Source organism: Mirounga angustirostris, unplaced genomic scaffold, assembly GCF_029215605.1.
Source record: "Mirounga angustirostris isolate CCGP_5_RB_7025 unplaced genomic scaffold, mMirAng1.0.hap1 SCAF_5, whole genome shotgun sequence".
Lineage (NCBI taxonomy): Eukaryota > Metazoa > Chordata > Mammalia > Carnivora > Phocidae > Mirounga > Mirounga angustirostris.
The window spans coordinates 152,058,660-152,075,504 of NW_026991713.1; the positions used below are offsets into that span (position 1 = coordinate 152,058,660).

General features: G+C 51.7%; 1 protein-coding gene across 4 annotated transcripts in view; it reads left to right on the top strand.

Annotated features, from left to right (window-relative positions):
* The window catches only part of ABCC1 (ATP binding cassette subfamily C member 1 (ABCC1 blood group)), a 134,731-nt gene that overhangs the window by 46,009 nt on the left and 71,877 nt on the right, over window positions 1-16,845 (top strand). For all 4 annotated transcript variants that reach the window (XR_006790789.3, XM_045875048.3, XM_054507526.2 and 1 more), the window contains exons 5-7: window positions 834-959; window positions 13,050-13,111; window positions 14,351-14,482. Coding sequence is in view for 3 of the 4 variants with exons in the window: in XM_045875048.3 (XP_045731004.1) it covers window positions 834-959; window positions 13,050-13,111; window positions 14,351-14,482 (320 nt within the window). In the remaining variant the exon portion in view is untranslated. The remainder of the gene's footprint in view (window positions 1-833; window positions 960-13,049; window positions 13,112-14,350; window positions 14,483-16,845) is intronic.

Consider the following 16,845-nt stretch of genomic DNA (forward strand, 5'->3'; position numbering starts at 1 on the left):
GTGTTACCTCGGTGCCATCAGCCGCCACTCTGGCTAAGAAGTGGCTCACATTGGCTACCATACGCCGCTCCCAGGAAATCGGAGGAGCGTGCTTTTTTAGACGCTACCCTGCTGTTCTCTGCCACCTTCAAGTCAGTCGGTATCTTGAGCATTTATTGAGCACCTGTGGTGTTCAGTACAGGCGGTCTTTGTACTCAGGGCAGCTGACCTATATTGAGGTCATGTTTCCAAGGTGCCAGGCAGGGACGAAGTATTTTTTTTTTTTTCCATGAGTAATCCTATTGACGGCTCACGATTATTCCGATGGAGATTCTGAGCCTCAGCACTAATTAACATTTTGGGCCCAAGACGTCTTTGTTGTAAGGGGCTGTCCTGACCTTCGTAGGATGTTTGGGGGGTGGGGGTGGCATCCGAGGCCTCCACCCACTGGGTGTCAGGAGCAGTGCCCAAGTCAGGGTGAACAGAAATGTCTCTAGATACTACCGGGTGTTCCCTGGGAGGCAACATTGCCTCCGACTGAGAACTGCTGATCCGTTTATAGAAACTGAAATGCAGAAAGGTTGAGTGAGCTGGCAACATCGGGGGCCGGTACAAAGAGACAGGCCTTGAATGTGGGCCTGCTTCACTCCCACACCCGAGCCTCCCTTCACCACGTGGGCCACCCTCACGGGGTATCGGGGACCACACCGTGATGTAACCGCCTCTCTCCTGTTGGGGGAGGTGGCTCAGGGCAGGAGAGCTTGTTTCTGGGTCTGCAGCCTGCTCCCCTACCCCGGCCTCTGCAGGCTGCTTTCAGCAAGTGATCTTCTCTTCCTTCCTCTGCTCACGTTTAGGATGCTGAAATCGACGTGTTTCGCGATGTCACTTTCTACATTTACTTTTCCCTCGTGCTGATGCAGCTCGTGCTGTCCTGTTTCTCGGACCGACCACCCCTGTTCTCTGAAACCATCCACGACCCCGTAAGTGTGATCAGAGACGTGTGTGTGTGCGTGCATGCGCGCGTGTGAGAAAAATATTGCACCGTGCAAGCTTCCATGGGTTAGACATCTGTGCCAATATCGTCCATCTGGGATCTCATTCCATTTCCCCAAAGGCCCAGAGAGAGGTTGTATCATCATCCCACTCTACAGATGGAAAAATAGAGGCCAAGCTTTGGCTAGGGGGACTTAAGGAGGGAATTGAATTTATAATTGTAAACTGCTGTGTCTTGCAGGCATGTAGGTTTTCTCATTTGATTGCCATAGTGATTTTAGAACATGTGAGCAAACATTTAAAAGTTAGGAAATTTCCCATAAATTCTTTTTTTTTTTTTTAAGATTTTATTTATTTATTCATGAGAGACAGAGAGAGAGAGAGAGAGAGAGGCAGAGGGAGAAGCAGGCTCCCAAGAAGCAGGAAGCCCGATGCGGGACTCGATCCCAGGACCCTGAGATCATGACCTGAGCCGAAGGCAGACGCTTAACCATCTGAGCCACCCAGGCGCCCAATTTCCCATAAATTCTAACTATGCAGGTTTTCTAGAAAAACGAAAAGTTCTGGCAGTGTTCGGACCATTATCCCCCACAGCTGCGGTTTGACCTCAGCTGGGGCGCATGGCCCTACTTTACTGCAATCCCCACCACTCCCTCTTGCATTATATAGTCTTGCTTCTTTTACGGTCTGTGCCTGGCCCCTGGGGGATTTGAGTTGGAGACCCTTGGTTTGTTCTGTCTGTTGGAGGCACATGGAAATTCTGTATGTACCCATGGATATGAGTGGGTGGGGTGGAGAAACAGTCAGTCTTCCTGCTGATGGAATAAAGGGGGACATAGTCCTTTACCATGGCTGCCTCCATTCTTCCTCTCTGTTTCCCTCTCTTCCTTCCACCTTCCCCGTCTCCCTCCTTCTCCTCTTTCTTCCCTCCCTCTTTCCATCCAGTGCCACGTACCAGGCCCCGATCTGGGCACAGGACTGTGGCAGTGAATAAAGCAGTTCTTGTCCACCTGATGCCTGCGTTGTCATGGGGGTGGGTGGGAGAGGGGCGGATGAACAGTAACCCAGGAGCCAAGTATTATCAGTCAGGTGGCAGTAAATCCTGAGGAGGAGAAGAAAGCCTGGAAAGGAAATTGATAATGTTGGTTGAAGGTCATGGGTAGTTTCGAAGTGATAGGAGCCATCAGGGAAGGCCTCCCTCATGAAACCTCACTGGAGCGAGGGAGCGAGCTGAGCAGATACCCAGAGGAAGAGGGGTCCAGGCAGAGGGCTGGCAAGTACAAAGGCCCTGGGGAAGGAGCTGCCGTGAAATGTCAGGGGAGCCGCAGGAAAGGCCAGTGTGGCTGGAACAGCGAGAGGCCAGAGACGGCTAAGACACGGCATCTCACATGTGGGGACAGTTGCCTGTGTTTGCCTGAGCCATTGGGTTTTATTCTGAGTGGGAGGGGAAGCTTTGGAGCATTTATTTGACGCTTTGTTTGTGGTTAGTCGGCTGTTAACCAGGGAAATTGCAGCAGGGGCAGTTTTCAGCTGCTGTGGTTCTGCTGGGTTTGGCCTGCTCCTCAGCAAAAGGCCGAGGCTGCCTTTGTGGGTGGTGAAGGCACCTGTGGGGAATTGGCATGGAGGAGGTTGACACTTGCCAAAGTGTTTGTTTGAAACTAGTGTCTTGGTGTGCATTCTGAGAGGCTCCAGTCTTGGACTTCCCTGCTCAAGGAGGAACGGTGTTGGAGAAATTTGCAGTGTGTGTGTGTGTGTGTGCGTGCACGCGCGCATGTGTGTTTGTGCACATAGGCGTGTGCGCAGGTTTTTGTATGTGTGCATGTGCATATGTTTTTGGTCACATGTTTGCACGAGAATGTGTCTGTGTTTGTGTGCATATGTGCATTCGTGTGTTCTTTTGCATGTGTATAAAGTTCACAAGGGCAGCGACCATGCCTGGGACACCCATTGGATCCCAGCTCACGCCTGGCACGGAGGAAGGGCTCAGATGTCTATGGCTTGGGGTCTCCTGTGCCTCAGTGTTTGTGTACATGGCTGTGGCGTGTCCCCATCAGGAAACATTTATTAAATGTCAGCCTGTACTTTCAAGCTGAAGAGCGCATGCCGAACCAGTCAGACCCACCTGAGTGATGGCGGACCCTGGGTTGCTCTGAGGGTCAGCTGAGCCTGAGAGAAGCTGGCAGGGCGGCCTGGAGCTTGACTGGCTCCTCAGGTTCCCTGTAAGACCTGGAAAGCCACCCTCCACGGGGGACGGTCTCAGGTGCTCTATGGGGGAGGGAGTTTCTGATTTCTGGTTCCCTCTGGGGATTTGGATAAAGTTCCTTTAGCTTCTTGCCTGGGTGCTCGCAGAGCTGGCTTCTTCGTCCTGTTGTGTTTTCTGTGTTCTCAGCAGCCGGGGCCTGGGGCCTGCTCTGCCACGCCCGGGGCCTGGGACACCCTGACTCTTGTGTCCAGCCATTCTTTTTTTCATGAGGAATCTAAGCTTAGAGAAGATGGTCGGCCTGTTAGACCCTAACTTACACCCTGAATCAGATGGTGGAAGCAACAGGGTGTCACGGAAGAGGAACCTCCGGTTGGGGTTGGGTAGACCCCAGGCTCCCTTTAGCCCTTCAGTAGACATTCGTTAAGCATCTGTTGGATACTGTGCTTGGTTCTGGGGACACAGCAGGGTGTGAAGTCGATGTGGTTCATGCCTCACTACAGTTATCTATGACTCCGTGACAAACCACCTTGAATTTGGTTCCAAGAAACAGTAGTTTATTATTAGGTTTCATAGTCCTGGGCGTTGCCCGGGCCCGCTGGGCGGCTCCCCCGTGGGGTCTCTCCGACAGTAGCCACCCTCGCTCCCGTGTCTGGTGGTTAGCGCTGGCCCCTGGCCTGAGCCTCCACTGGACTTGACAGCCCATGTCTTGGTGGCCTGGGTGACGTCACGGTGGGGCTGCTCGCGTCTGAGAGCGAGTGTTCCTAGACAGAGAGCCAGGTGGAAGCTGTGTCACCGCTTATGACCCAGTCCCAGACATCCCGTAGTGTCACTCCTGCCACTCTCTCAGTGGAGGCCATCCCAAAAGTCGGCCTGGGTTCGGCGGGTGGGGACACAGCCCCCACCTCTAGATGGGGGAGATGTCAGGTCTCGTCCTAAGAAGAGCTTGTGGGATGGCACGTGATGTCTGGCCGTCTTTGGACAGTGCAGTCTACGGGGTACCCTCAGGAAGCTTGTGGCCTTGCAGGGGACGGCCATTGAATGGGCGACTGGACAAACGGCTGTGTAACTCCAGTCGTGATGAAGCCTGGGAAGCCTGAGAATCAGGGTCTAGGACTTAGATCTGTGACCTCAGGCAAGTCCCTCCTCCTTCCAGGACCTCAGTGCCCCCTTCGTGAAAATGGGTTGAGGCCCCATTTGGAGGCTTCATTTGGTGCAGCCCCTTCCCCCTGGGATCTGAGGCCTGTGATCGGGGAGGGACACACTGTTAGCAGCTTTCTCTGCCTGTCTCCCCTTCATCCTCAGGGCTTGCATCACACTGGAGCCCCAGAGATGCGGAGAGCCTAGCCCCAGCTGCTCTCCTGAGGTCAGAGCTGCGGTCATACGTTGCTTGTCCTCGGAGGGAGCGGTCAGCCATGCCCCTGGGGTGGCCCGGCCTGCACGGGAGCCGGCAGCGCTGGGCTTCTCCGGGCTCTGTCTTGCTGAGTCACCGAAGGCGGTGTCCTCCCCAGCTGGCCCCGTGCCCTTTGCGTGACTCAGATGTCTGTTCTGGCCTTGGTTTTTTGGCAGGGCTGCTCACCCCTCTCCTCCAGGCCCTGGGCTGCCTGGAATCTGGGAGTGGCTGACCAAGCCTCACGGGGCTCTCTTGAGGTTCCTGTCTGGCCCCCGCCTGTGATCCTTCCGCTTGCTGGTCCTGAGCCTCCTGCTTAGGGTGGGGTGGGTGCAGGAGGGTGTTTCCATTTGCACTTGGAGGTGTCAAGGGCTAATGTGGTCCTAGCATAGACTTCTCAAAGTGGGGTCTTCGGACCAGCTGCATCAGCATTCCCCAGGTGCTGTTAGAAATGCAGAGTCTTAGGCCAGTTGCGCCCTGCTGGGTCAGAGTCTCGTTTTAACAAGATCCACGGGTGGTTCACGGTTGAAAAGCATTGGTTTAGCACATTCAGGAAAATTGCTCAGTTCATTTGGCGTAAGAAGTATTTTTAGCCCTGTCCATAAATATGGAATATATTTCCCCCCCAGTGTATTGCTGTGAGCATGTCAAACTCACAGAAAAGTTGGAAGAATGACACAATGAATACCCATCTACTCACCAGTCCGATTTCACAGTTAACATTTTGCTAATCTTGCTTGATCACGTATCTGGCCGACCAGCCGACCAGCCAGCCAACCAGCCGACCAACCGACCAGCCAGCCGACTAGCCAACCGACTAATTTTTTTTTTTGGTATCTGAAACTTACTTTGAAATCCTTAGGATCCTTCCTCCAAACACTTCACCGTGCAAACCATGAGCTAGAGTTCCATATCTGTTTAACAGCTCTGATTTTCTTAAAGCAGAATTTACATAGTGAAATGCCTGAATCTGAAGTTACCGTTTGATGTTTGCTGACAGACGAGTCACCCAAGCCCCTGTTGAGATCTAGAACATTACCAGGACCCCCAGAAAGTTCCCTGCTGCCCCTCCTGGTCAGTCTGTACCCCGCACAGCCCAGAGGCAGCCACGGAGCTTGGACTGTTTATGAAAGCGTCGTAAACTCTGTGTTGAAGGCTTTTCTCCTTTATGCTGTTGGTCGTTAGTAATTCGGTGTGGGGTGGGGGCGGGTGGTGCTCGGTGCTCAGCCAGACTGTGAGGACCGAAATGAACAAACCTGACCATTGAGGAGAGGCCTGTGTCCAAGAAATGAGAGGCCGTTGGCCAGGCCAATGAGGCTGCACGGGAAGGTGCTCCCGGCAGAGGACCGAGCATGTGCAGAGATCCAGCCGTATAAAGGAACTTGTGGGTGTTTGGGAACTGCATGGTCTGCTTGGCTGGGTTGCATGGGCCAAGGAGCTGAGCGTGCAAAATCAAGGGTAGGATTGTGTGTCACCATGAGGACTTGCGATCTTGACCCGATGGAAGATTCTCAGCGTGGGGAGTGACACGCTCAGGTTGGAGGTGTTTTGGAGGACCCGCCTCCCCCCCATCCTCTCCCCGGCTGAAAGGAGGAGGGTGCGTGGGACACAGAGAGGCTGGTGACACAGCCATTCCAGTGGCGCAGGCGGGTTAGGAGGGAGGCTGAGCCATACAGTGACCCTCTGCGGTGTTGTGGGTTTTTTTGTTTTTGTTTTTTAACTTAGTCCTTTCGAAGCATCTCGATGAGGCAGGACTGTGAGTCTCCCCTCATTGTACAGATGCGAGTATGGAAGGCCAGAGTGGTGGAGGGTCTTGCCTAAGATCAAAAGCCCTTCTCCTGGGTTAGCACAGCTGAGTGTGCATCGCCTGGGAGCCTGGTAAACCACCGACCGCTGAGCCCCACCCCCAGAGGCTCTGCATCAGTAGGTCTTGGTGGGACCCAAGCCTTTGCTTCTCTAACCACTTCCCAGGCACCCTGGCTGCTGGTGATGGGGGGCCACATCGGAGCACCCCCGCCCTAAGCTGTGTTACTGTATCACACACCCCCTTACTGCAGGACGTGAAGGCAGTGCAGAGTGGGAGTTCGCCAGCAGGAAACCAAAAAAAAAACAAAAACCCAGAAATCAACACCAGAAAAGAGGTGCGGGGACCCCGAGACTGTGTGACAAGAAGGCCAGAGTGCCGAAGGACCCAGACAAGGTCCCCAAACTGCCCGGTGTGAGCTCATGAATGACCCATCCTTAAAGAACCGGTGCTTGGGACTGTTGTACCAAATCGGTTTAAGCCACATGGTTTCTGGCCAAATCGGCCAGTGCCAGATACAGATGCCAAGGAATGTAGCTTTCTCTCTGTGTTGCCTATATCAGACGTTCTTCTCCCCCTGCCCTTTCTCCAGGGCTTGTCTGAATTTTTCTCCTTTCTGAGTGACTGGGGGACCCGTTATTAAGTCTCCTCCTTCCTGGGACGGGAGTTACTCTGCTCCAGCCTCAGTGGCTGGGAGGCCCCGAGCTGGCAGCTTCGAGAATGTTCTGCTTGGTTTCGGTTGAATGGGATGCCTTCTGGGTTCTCATCTAGCACCCATGCCCTTCATTTTTCTTCTTTAGTTATCAGTTCTCGACTACTTCAGAATTCGAGTTGTCTGTGATCATATAAGGCCTTCCTTCGATGTCACATAGGGACTTCCAGAAACCAACTCTCCAACTTAGAGATTTCCTTCTCTGTGCTGGTGACGCGGGCCGTCTCTCTGCGTGATGTGGCTTCTCGTAATCTGAAAATCCCTGTTTGGACGCCAAGGAGAGAGGAGGCTAATTGGACAAAGCTCTTGAAGCGTGCAAATTAGAAACTGTGAAATGTTCTTGTTAATAAGGCGATCTCGTTGCGTTTGCCGGGAGAATTTTCTCGCAGCAGCTGGGATTTTTCCTGGCCAGAGTAAGAATTAATCTTTTCCCTCTGGGCTGTCGTTTCTTAGGGTCTCGGGGGTACGACTCCATTTGTATCCAGGAGGGTGGGAAGGGAATGAATTTGCCTTCGATTCCGCAGTCGGAATTGGTTGCTTCGTTCCTGCCCGTGGCTGGAGTTGCCAGATTTTGAGAGAATGCCAGGATTTGGGGACCTCTCCTGTGTGCATGTGCCTAACACCCTGCTGTCTGTACCCCGTCTCCTTGCAAATGAGGAAAAAATGTACCACGTGTGGGTGGATGAATTTGGACACGGCCCTGCCTCCTTCAGGCTGATGCAGCCCGTCACAGGCATAGGACTTGGGCGTCTTGTTGAGCTGGACGCGGGCTGCAGCTCAGCCCCCACCTGCCCCTCTGCTGGGCATCTCTGTGCAAGGTCTGTAACTGGCACAGCGATGCTCCATGTCGATGCCAAGACTGAAAGAAGACCGGGTTTGGAGGCAAAAGGCCGTCATTGAAGCTCTGGTTTCTGCCTTAGTGACCCCTGTTTCAGGGTTTTGTGAGCTCTGATGTGAGTGGAGCTTAGCCAGCTTTCTCTGTAAAGAGCCAGACAGTAAATGTTTCCGGCTTTGGGGACCCCGTAGCTTGTGTTGCAACTACTCACCTCAGCCATCGTGGCTCAAAAGCAGACAGTATGTAAAAGTAGACGGTATGTAAATGAGCGGGCATCACTGTGTGCCAGTCACACCTTATTCTTTTTTTTTTCTAAAGATTTTATTTATTTATTTGAAAGAGAGAGAATGAGAGACAGAGAGCACGAGAGGGAAGAGGGTCAGAGGGAGAAGCAGACCCCCCGCTGAGCAGGGAGCCCGATGCGGGACTCGATCCTGGGACTCCAGGATCATGACCTGAGCCGAAGGCAGTCACTTAACCAACTGAGCCACCCAGGCGCCCCCAGTCGCACCTTATTGACAAGCCGCCAGCCTGTGGGCCTTTCTTTGCCAACCCTTGTGTAAAGCACCTGGGACGGTGCTCGGTGTGTCGTGGGGTTGTGAGAAATGGAAGACGTTATTATTCTGTTTCGGATTTTGGTATTAATACCATTAATACCGTTTCTTCCAGCTTTCACTCTGTGCCAGGTATTATTCTAAGGAATCTTATAACATGCTTCATCTCATTTAATCTCCGCACCAGGTAACTTGGCCAAGGTCCCACAGCTGGTAAGTGGCAGGACTGGGATTCATAGCCTCCCTCTCATCTCCTTGCTGTTTGCTGCCTCACGCATAAGCAGGCCCCCGGCCCCCAGCCTTCTCTGGCACCTTCATTTTTCTTCTTTGTTGTGACTCTTCCATTGATACTTATATGTTTATTCACATCGGTCTGCTAATTGTCCATCTCCCCCTTCCCCGGTGGGAAGTGGTATCAGGTGGGGACCTCGCCTTCTTGTCTCATGCATAGCTCTGTCCCCAGCCCTTAGCTACCTCCTGGCACCTAAGCAGGCCCTCCGTAAATATTTGCTCAAGAAATAAATGAGTCATTTCAGCTGTGCCCCATCCCCTTCCACTTCCCCTTCCCCACTGGGACCCCACCTTTTCACACTGGGGTGGAATTGGGCTATAGTTGAGGTGCATTTGAGATTGACCTGATAACCCACCCACCACCAGCCTCCAGAGCAAATGCCCCCGCCTCCCCCTCGAATAATGTTGCCACCCTGGGTTGGGAAAGTTCCAGCTTACAACACAGTCCCGTGGACTCATTTCATTTGTCCTTCCTCATAGTTGTGTGAGGTAGGCTGAGCAGCCTGACACACCGCTCCCATCTCCCAGATTCGAAAACCAAGGCTTTGAGGTGGAGGGACTTGCCCAGGTCATTCAGTGAGAAAATGGCATCCCTGGGATTTGAACCCTGGCTTCAAAGTCTGAACTTACCTGCTTCAGGTTGGTCTGGAACACAGGTCTTTGAGGCAAACAGCGTCTGATTTCCTTATTAAAAATCTCCTGAGGCCAAGGGCCCCAGCCTAGAGGCACTGATTTAAGCTGGTCTGGGGTGGGACCCTGGCCCACCCGTGTTCAACGAGTTCCCCAGGTTGGACTCTGGTGCAGCCAGGGCTGGGAACCTCCTGACACCCCCCTGTGGCCCCAGAGTGGAGCCCAGTGGTTCTGGGCCCAGGATGCATGTTTGCGTCACTGGGGAAGCTTTTCGTTGAGCTTTTTATGGTGGAAGCTTCCCCATGTGTACAGAAGTAGCGGCGTATAATAGACTCTTACTTTACCCTGCCCCCCACTGTGTAAACACTTCAGTACATATCTCTGAAAGATAGGGATTTAAACATATTTAGTAACTTTTTATTTTGAAACAACTTGACTTACCAAAGGTTGCAGAAATAGTAGAATTCCTGGGCGCCTGGGTGGCTCAGTCGGTTAAGCGTCTGCCTTCGGCTCAGGTCATGATCCCAGGGTCCTGGGATCGAGCCCCGCATCGGGCTCCCTGCTCCGCGGGAAGCCTGCTTCTCCTTCTCCCGCTCCCCCTGCTTGTGTTCCCTGCCTGCTTCTCCCTCTCCCGCTCCCCCTGCTTGTGTTCCCTCTCTCGCTGTGTCTCTCTGTCAAATAAATAAATAAAATCTTTAAAAAAAAAATTTATTTTTAAGTAATCTCTATACCCAACATGGGGCTCGAACTTACAGCCCTGAGATCAAGAGTCACGTGCTCTACTGAGCCAGCTAAGCACCCTGAAATACAGTTAAATTTAAAAAGCAAGTTGCAGGGGCGCCTGGGTGGCTCCGCCGTTAAGCGTCTGCCTTCGGCTCGGGTCGTAATCCCGGGGTCCTGGGATCAAGCCCCGCATCGGGCTCCCTGCTCGGCGGGAAGCCTGCTTCTCCCTCTCCCACTCCCCCTGCTTGTGTTCCCTCTCTCGCTGTGTCTCTCTCTGTCAAATAAATAAATAAAATCTTTAAAAAAAAAAAAAGAAAAGAAATAGTAGAATTCCTGTCTGCCCTTCACCCAACTCTCCCCAGTGAGAATATCTGAAAGATAAGGATTTTAAACAGTACAGCAGTGATACCAGCCTCTGGCCTAAAACCATTCATAATAATCCTTGGGTACCTCCCAAGTGTTCCAATAATCCACTGTGGTTGCAAAATGGCGCATTGTCTCAATGTTCTGTCATTCATTCTTTGTTTATTAGCTGGACTATTTTTTTAGTGGGGGAGGGGCCGAGGGGTAGAGGGGGAGAGAGAGAGAATCTCAGGCTCCACACCCAGCGCAGAGCCCTATGTGGGGCTCGATCTCACAACCCTGAGATCATGACCTGAGCCGAAATCAAGAGTTGGACGCTTAACCCACTGAGCCACCCAGGCGCCCTGGTTGGACTATTTCTATGCAAAGACACTTCCCCTCATCTCTTTGGTCACCCTGTGGTGAAGTTCATTTAGAAAAGGTGGGGGGGGGGCGCCTGGGTGGCTCAGATGGTTAAGCGTCTGCCTTCGGCTCAGGTCATGATCCCAGGGTCCTGGGATCGAGTCCCGCATCGGGCTCTCTGCTCCTTGGGAGCCTGCTTCTCCCTCTGCCTCTCTCTCTCTGTCTCTGTCTCTCATGAATGAATAAATAAAAATCTTTAAAAAAAAAAAAGAAAAAAGAAAAGGTGGGGACATCCTTGTCTCCTGCCCTTGCTCTGTTTTCTCAGATAGTGGCTTGGTTCACATGTGTCTTTTCATGAACGACACCGAGGGGTTGCCCTTTTTTTTTTTTTTCAGTGTCCTTGTGAGATGGTGTCTTTAAACATATGTGATCGTCACAGTCCCTTCTACTTACTATCCTGACTGCGGCTCACATCGTCCCTTTTTGGGCAACTTGGGAGCCACTTCTGGTTGCTTCTGAGGCTTTGTGTCTTTAGCTTCCGTGGTAACAGGTGTGACAAGACATTCGGGGCTTATCTGGGACATTTCCTGCCAAGCCACTTGGCCAAGGAGACTCTGGGAGTAAAAAACAAACACAAAAACTTGATGCGTTGGTCCCACGCCATACTAGTTTGATTGGAATCTCTGGGAGGTGGGGACCAGGTACGGTGTTGTTTTTAAAGCACCTGCAGCCTGGATGGAAAACCACTGTGGTAGAACGTGTTTGCTTGTTGGGCTCTCCAAGGCCGTCTCTGAAAAATGCTGGAACGCGGAGCAGCCTCCTCTGTTAGAGACTTCGACACTGCGTGGTGACCCCCACCCCTTCACTTAAAGTGCATTTCAGAATATAGACCTGAATGTATCAGCGTGGAAAGTCAGCCCTTGTGTGTGGTCTCAGAGGCTCTGTGTTGACATCCCTTTCCTGGGGGGAAGGGTGTGTGTGTGTGTGTGTGTGTGTGTGTGTGTGTGTGTGTGTTGGAGCTCCTCTCTGTGCCTCTGGGAAAGAGGTTCTTTGAGAGCTTGCTTGGAATATGTTGATGATTTCCCTTTGCCCTTGGGATGAAGACCAGAATCCCTTATATGGCCTCCAGTGAGGACTGCTCAGCCCCTTCTTGGTTCCCAGTGTAGGTTATTCTCCCTTCTGCCACAGGACCTTTGCATGCATGCTCTCGCTGCTGAGACTGCCTTGCTCCTCCCCTTTCCTTGTTATCCTTTAGTCAGTTTTCAGACCCCAGCTCAGGCACTCCTTCTCTGACCTTTGTCAGCTGGATCAGACTCCATCCGCTAAGATACCGTGACCTCACTGGTATACTGACCTAACTTCAGGGGACGATCCTCATCGCAGTTGTGGTTTTGTGTTTGCTCACAGGACCATTTGATTAATGTCTCTTTCTGAACCCTGTTAGGGGCTCCCAGTCTGTGTCCACTGCTTCTAGCTGGGAGAGCCTGGCAAGGTCATTCTGGTCCCTCTGCTCGTCTGTTTCTTTAGCTCCAAAGTGAGGATGATGCTTTTAACTACTTCTTGGGTGGTCTCATTAAACGAGATGATTTGTGTAAAGCACTTACAACAGAGCTAGCTAGTAGAGAAGTTAGCAGGTGTTACTATTACTCCAGGACACTTCCGCCTTCCTGAAGGTGGGGATTGTGTTTGCTCAGATTTATATACATGGTGCTGGGCACGTAGCAGGTGCTCAGAAAATATTTGTTGAATGAATGAGTGAAACAGAAATAATAGTAATTACCACCCTCGTAAGGTTCTGTGAGGATACAGGATAATGCTAGCATTTTGTAGAGTGCCTGGCACATAGTTGGTGCTCAGACAGTATGTGTTGAATGAATGCAATCAGTGAATGAAGGGGGTAACATGGGGGGATATGGGCTGCACCACACTCCCCGGGTTGCTGTGGGAATGAATATAATGCAGGGTGGGTAAGTGGCACGCTATACCACTTTCGCACATAGTAGACAGGAAATATTTCCTGGATGAAACTGGGGAGCTGCCATTTGTTTCTTGGGAGGTTCTTGGGGATCAGGAGAGAAACCCTTCTGGGGTGAGTCATCGGCGTGCGGTGGCTGCTGGTCCTTTGGAGGGTAAGACCGCTCTGCTCAGCTGCTTGTTGCCGAGCGCCGGCCTAGATGAGAAGTTTAATCAATCATTTCCTGTTTGCTCCCACCCTCTGTGTTCTCTCCACCAGAATCCCTGCCCGGAATCCAGTGCCTCCTTCCTTTCCAGAGTCACCTTCTGGTGGATCACAGGGTAAGGCCAGGCCGGTGCCTCGGGCCCGCTGTCCCTCTGTCACCCCTCACCCGTGTGCTGAGCGTGGCTGCCCTGGGCCCGGGGCTCAGACACCGACCCTGTGCACGGCTTCACCCGGGGCACTTAGAAACCGTGCGCTCTTGGTTTTTGGATTTGGGTTTTTTGTTTGTTTGTTTGTTTTTGACATCAGGTGTAATTACGGTTGTTGGCATTGTTTCAGAGAAATGAAATTGCCATTAGAAAAATAATACCCGTGACCCATAAGAAATGTGGGTAAGAGAAACATGCATAGATCCACAATCAAAAACACCTGAGGCAACACTCACTTTAAGCTCGCTTCTTGTCCGTTTTGCCTGCACATTTCTTTCTGCACATGGTCAGCATCTTACCCAGGATTATATAAATCCTTTTCCCCCCCATAAACACAGTTCCTTGTCTTTATAAACTTTGCGCAGACATCTTTTTTTTTTTTTTTAATTAAATATTGTTCAAATTAACAGTTAAGGAATATCTCTGGGACGGTTGGGGTAGTTTGAGTGTGGTCCGCAGGTCATGTCATCCTTGCTCCTATTTCTGATTTTGATGAATCGCTCTCTGGCTTCTGTGAAAGCATGCCCCTTTTTTAGGGGGATTCACACTAACATTGAGGGGTGCAGGTGTGTCAAGTCTACAGCCTGCTCTGAAGCGGTTCAGAAAAAAAGTCTATGTGTGTATGTTGATAGTTAGAGACAGAGAATAGTACAGCAGATGTGGCAAAATGTTAGCAGCGGTGAGCTGGGGGAGGTAGGAATTCTTTGTGCAATGCATGTGATTTTTCTGTACGTTTGGTATTATTTCAAAACAACAAGTTAAAATGATAGGTTTACTCTCTATTACGAAAGTGTCCAAACACGTAGAAAGACTAGTCTGATCAAGCTTAATGAACTTATCACTCAGATTTGACAATGATTAATGCTTTGCCCCTGAGTCTTAAAAACAGTTTTGTTTTTTTTTTTTTTTTAAAGTAAATGGGAGCCATTGTAAAAGCTGTATCCTGAATATTCTGTGTCTTTAAAAAATGAAGCTGTGCTTCCTGGGTGATGTAACAGAATTAGTGATGACGTAATGTGCCCAAATGTCCCATGCGTATTGCGATTTTCCCAAGTGCGTGCTGCCATCGTGGTGGTGGGTGTGGGCAGCGAGGGTTGTCGTCCTCTTCCTCCCGACTCTCATCGCCTCCCCCTGCTCTTTTGGCCCCAGGCTGATGGTCCGGGGCTACCGCCAGCCCCTGGAGAGCACTGACCTCTGGTCCCTGAATAAGGAGGACACATCAGAACAAGTTGTGCCCGTTTTGGTAAAGAACTGGAAGAAGGAGTGTGCCAAATCCAAAAGGTAAGTGTGAGCCTCTTGCCACAGGGGAGAGCCGGGCGCTCTCTAGGACCACGCGGTCACCCTTTCCTGCCACCAGGAAATGTGGCAGCGTCACCTCTTATTAGCTTCATGGTCCTGGGCGAGCTGCTTCGCTCTTCCCAGCCACGGTTGGCTCATCTGCGAGACCCAGGAAGAGTCTTCCATGTAGCTAAGGCAGTGGATAGACAAGAAGAGCAAAAGATGTGCAGCGAGAGGCTATTGATGCCGTTTGCTTGGGCCCTTGGCAAGTGCGTGCCTGGGGCGCGCGACCTCGCCCTGCCCGAGACAGCGCCACCTTGCCTGTCTCACGGAAAGTGTCTAGCATCCTGAGTTCTTGCTCTTCTCAGTGTTTTGGCTTCAACATACCAAGCCCATCACTTCAGCAAGTGTTCTGCCAAAGAATCCCCCACCAAGGGTGTTTTGACTGTGCTGGATTTAAAAATAAAATAGACTCTGGTTTTTAGGCAGAAAGTACAGAGAGTTCTGTGTACCCCCTTCCTCCACACGTGCATCGCCTCCTTCATTATCAGTGTCCCCCAGCAGAAAGGGACGTTTGTCAGAAGTGATGAACCTACGCTGATGCATTATGATCACCCCCGAGCCCATAGTTTGCATTATGGCTCACATTTGGTGTCCTGAATTTTATTTATGTATCTTTTTTTAAGATGTTTTATTTATTTATTTATTTATTAGAGTATGTGCACAAGCAGGGGGAGCCGCAGGCAGAGGGAGAAGCAGGCTCCCCGCGGAGCAGGGAGCCCGATGCGGGGCTCGGTCCCAAGACACTGGGATCATGACCTGAGCTGAAGGCAGACTCTTCACCGACAGCCACCCAGGCGCCCTGGTATCCTGTGTTGTAGACACTCCTCCCATTGTTAGCTGCGTGCCATCACGTGACGTCTGTCATCAGGTTGTTTTGGGAATTAGGCCGGGGCCTCCGCAGCACATACTTGATTTCATCAAATCTAAGACGTCCTCAGTTACATGAAACAGCGTTGTATTACGTGCTGGTAAGAAAGTAAAGTGGCTGTTACAGGAGGGTAGGTCATTGGACTTGGCGTGTGTCCTGTGTCCAGAGGAGGCAGTTGAGAACTTGTGAGTGACGTGGGGACAGTAGAGGGTGGTAGTAGGAGCAGAACCAAAAGTGGCTGTCATTACTCCTGTGGTTTTATGGGGTGGGCCTGTTGTTGACCTCTTAGCACTGGCTGCCAGTGGGGCCAGCCTGGTGTGTTGGATCTCCCACAGAGCAGTTGTCCTTCCAGGAGAAAAACCTTGGACTTGAGGTCCAGTTGCCAGAACACCCAGGTTATAGATCTTCGATCAGGCGTGGCTTGGGGGGTGGGAACTGGGGACATTCGTACTGTTGGCTACTAGAACACCAGCAGAGGCCCTTGTGATGCTGAGTTGGTGGCCCATTCGTGGTGGCCACAGACACAGGAGACGTTGTCTTAGGGGAGGCAGGTTGAGTGTAAGGCTCTGTAGGCGGGCATCGTGAGATGGGTGGTGTTCTGTGCACATAGAGCTCCACCTGAATCTTGTCCCCATGACCTAGTTGGAGGTTCTCAGGCAGAGGCGGCTCCCTGGTTCTATTCCCAGCCTGGCCGGTGGCATCCTTCTTGATGAGCAGGTTGCTGCAGATGGTGTGGGAGAGGTTGCCCCGGAGGCTCCAGGGAAGGAGGACCAGGCTTGAACAAGAAGCCCTGTCTGTCCCTGGCCTGGCCCTTAACTGATTCATTCAGCAGATTTCATGTCTCCTGCTACTGTGTGGTCTGTTCAGGCCCTCTGTGTTCAGAAACTGGCACCAAATAGGCTCCTTGTCGGGGGCCACCTTACATTCCATATAGGAGACAGACAGGACAGCAGTCGAACCTACGCTGAGGGGGAAAGTTTTGGAAAGTGTTAGGTTTTAGGAGATTATAGCAGGGAGGTGGGACAGGAGTGGCTGAGGAAGCTGATAGAGAAGCTGTGGTTGGGGATGGCCTCTCAGAAGGTGACACTGGAGCAAAAGTTCGTATTGAAGGAGGTAGTGAGCCGCATGTGTAGGAAGGGCTTTATGGTTAGAGGGGACAGCTCATGCAAAGATCCTGAGGTAGAGGTGAGTCCAGCGTGCTTATGGAGAAGGCGGGGGTGGGGGGTGGGCAGCGTGGCCCGAGTGGAGTGTGTGAGGGGCAGAATGGAAGGAGGTAAGGTAGGAGAAGCATTTGCAGGGGTCTCATCGGCCATGCTAGTGAATTCAGGTTTGATCCTAAGTGCAGTGAGAAGTCAGAGGTGGGTTTTATGCAGGCCAGTGGCATGTCCTGAGTTTTGTTTTATAACCAGCGGGGCTGCCCTGGGGAAAGTGAGGG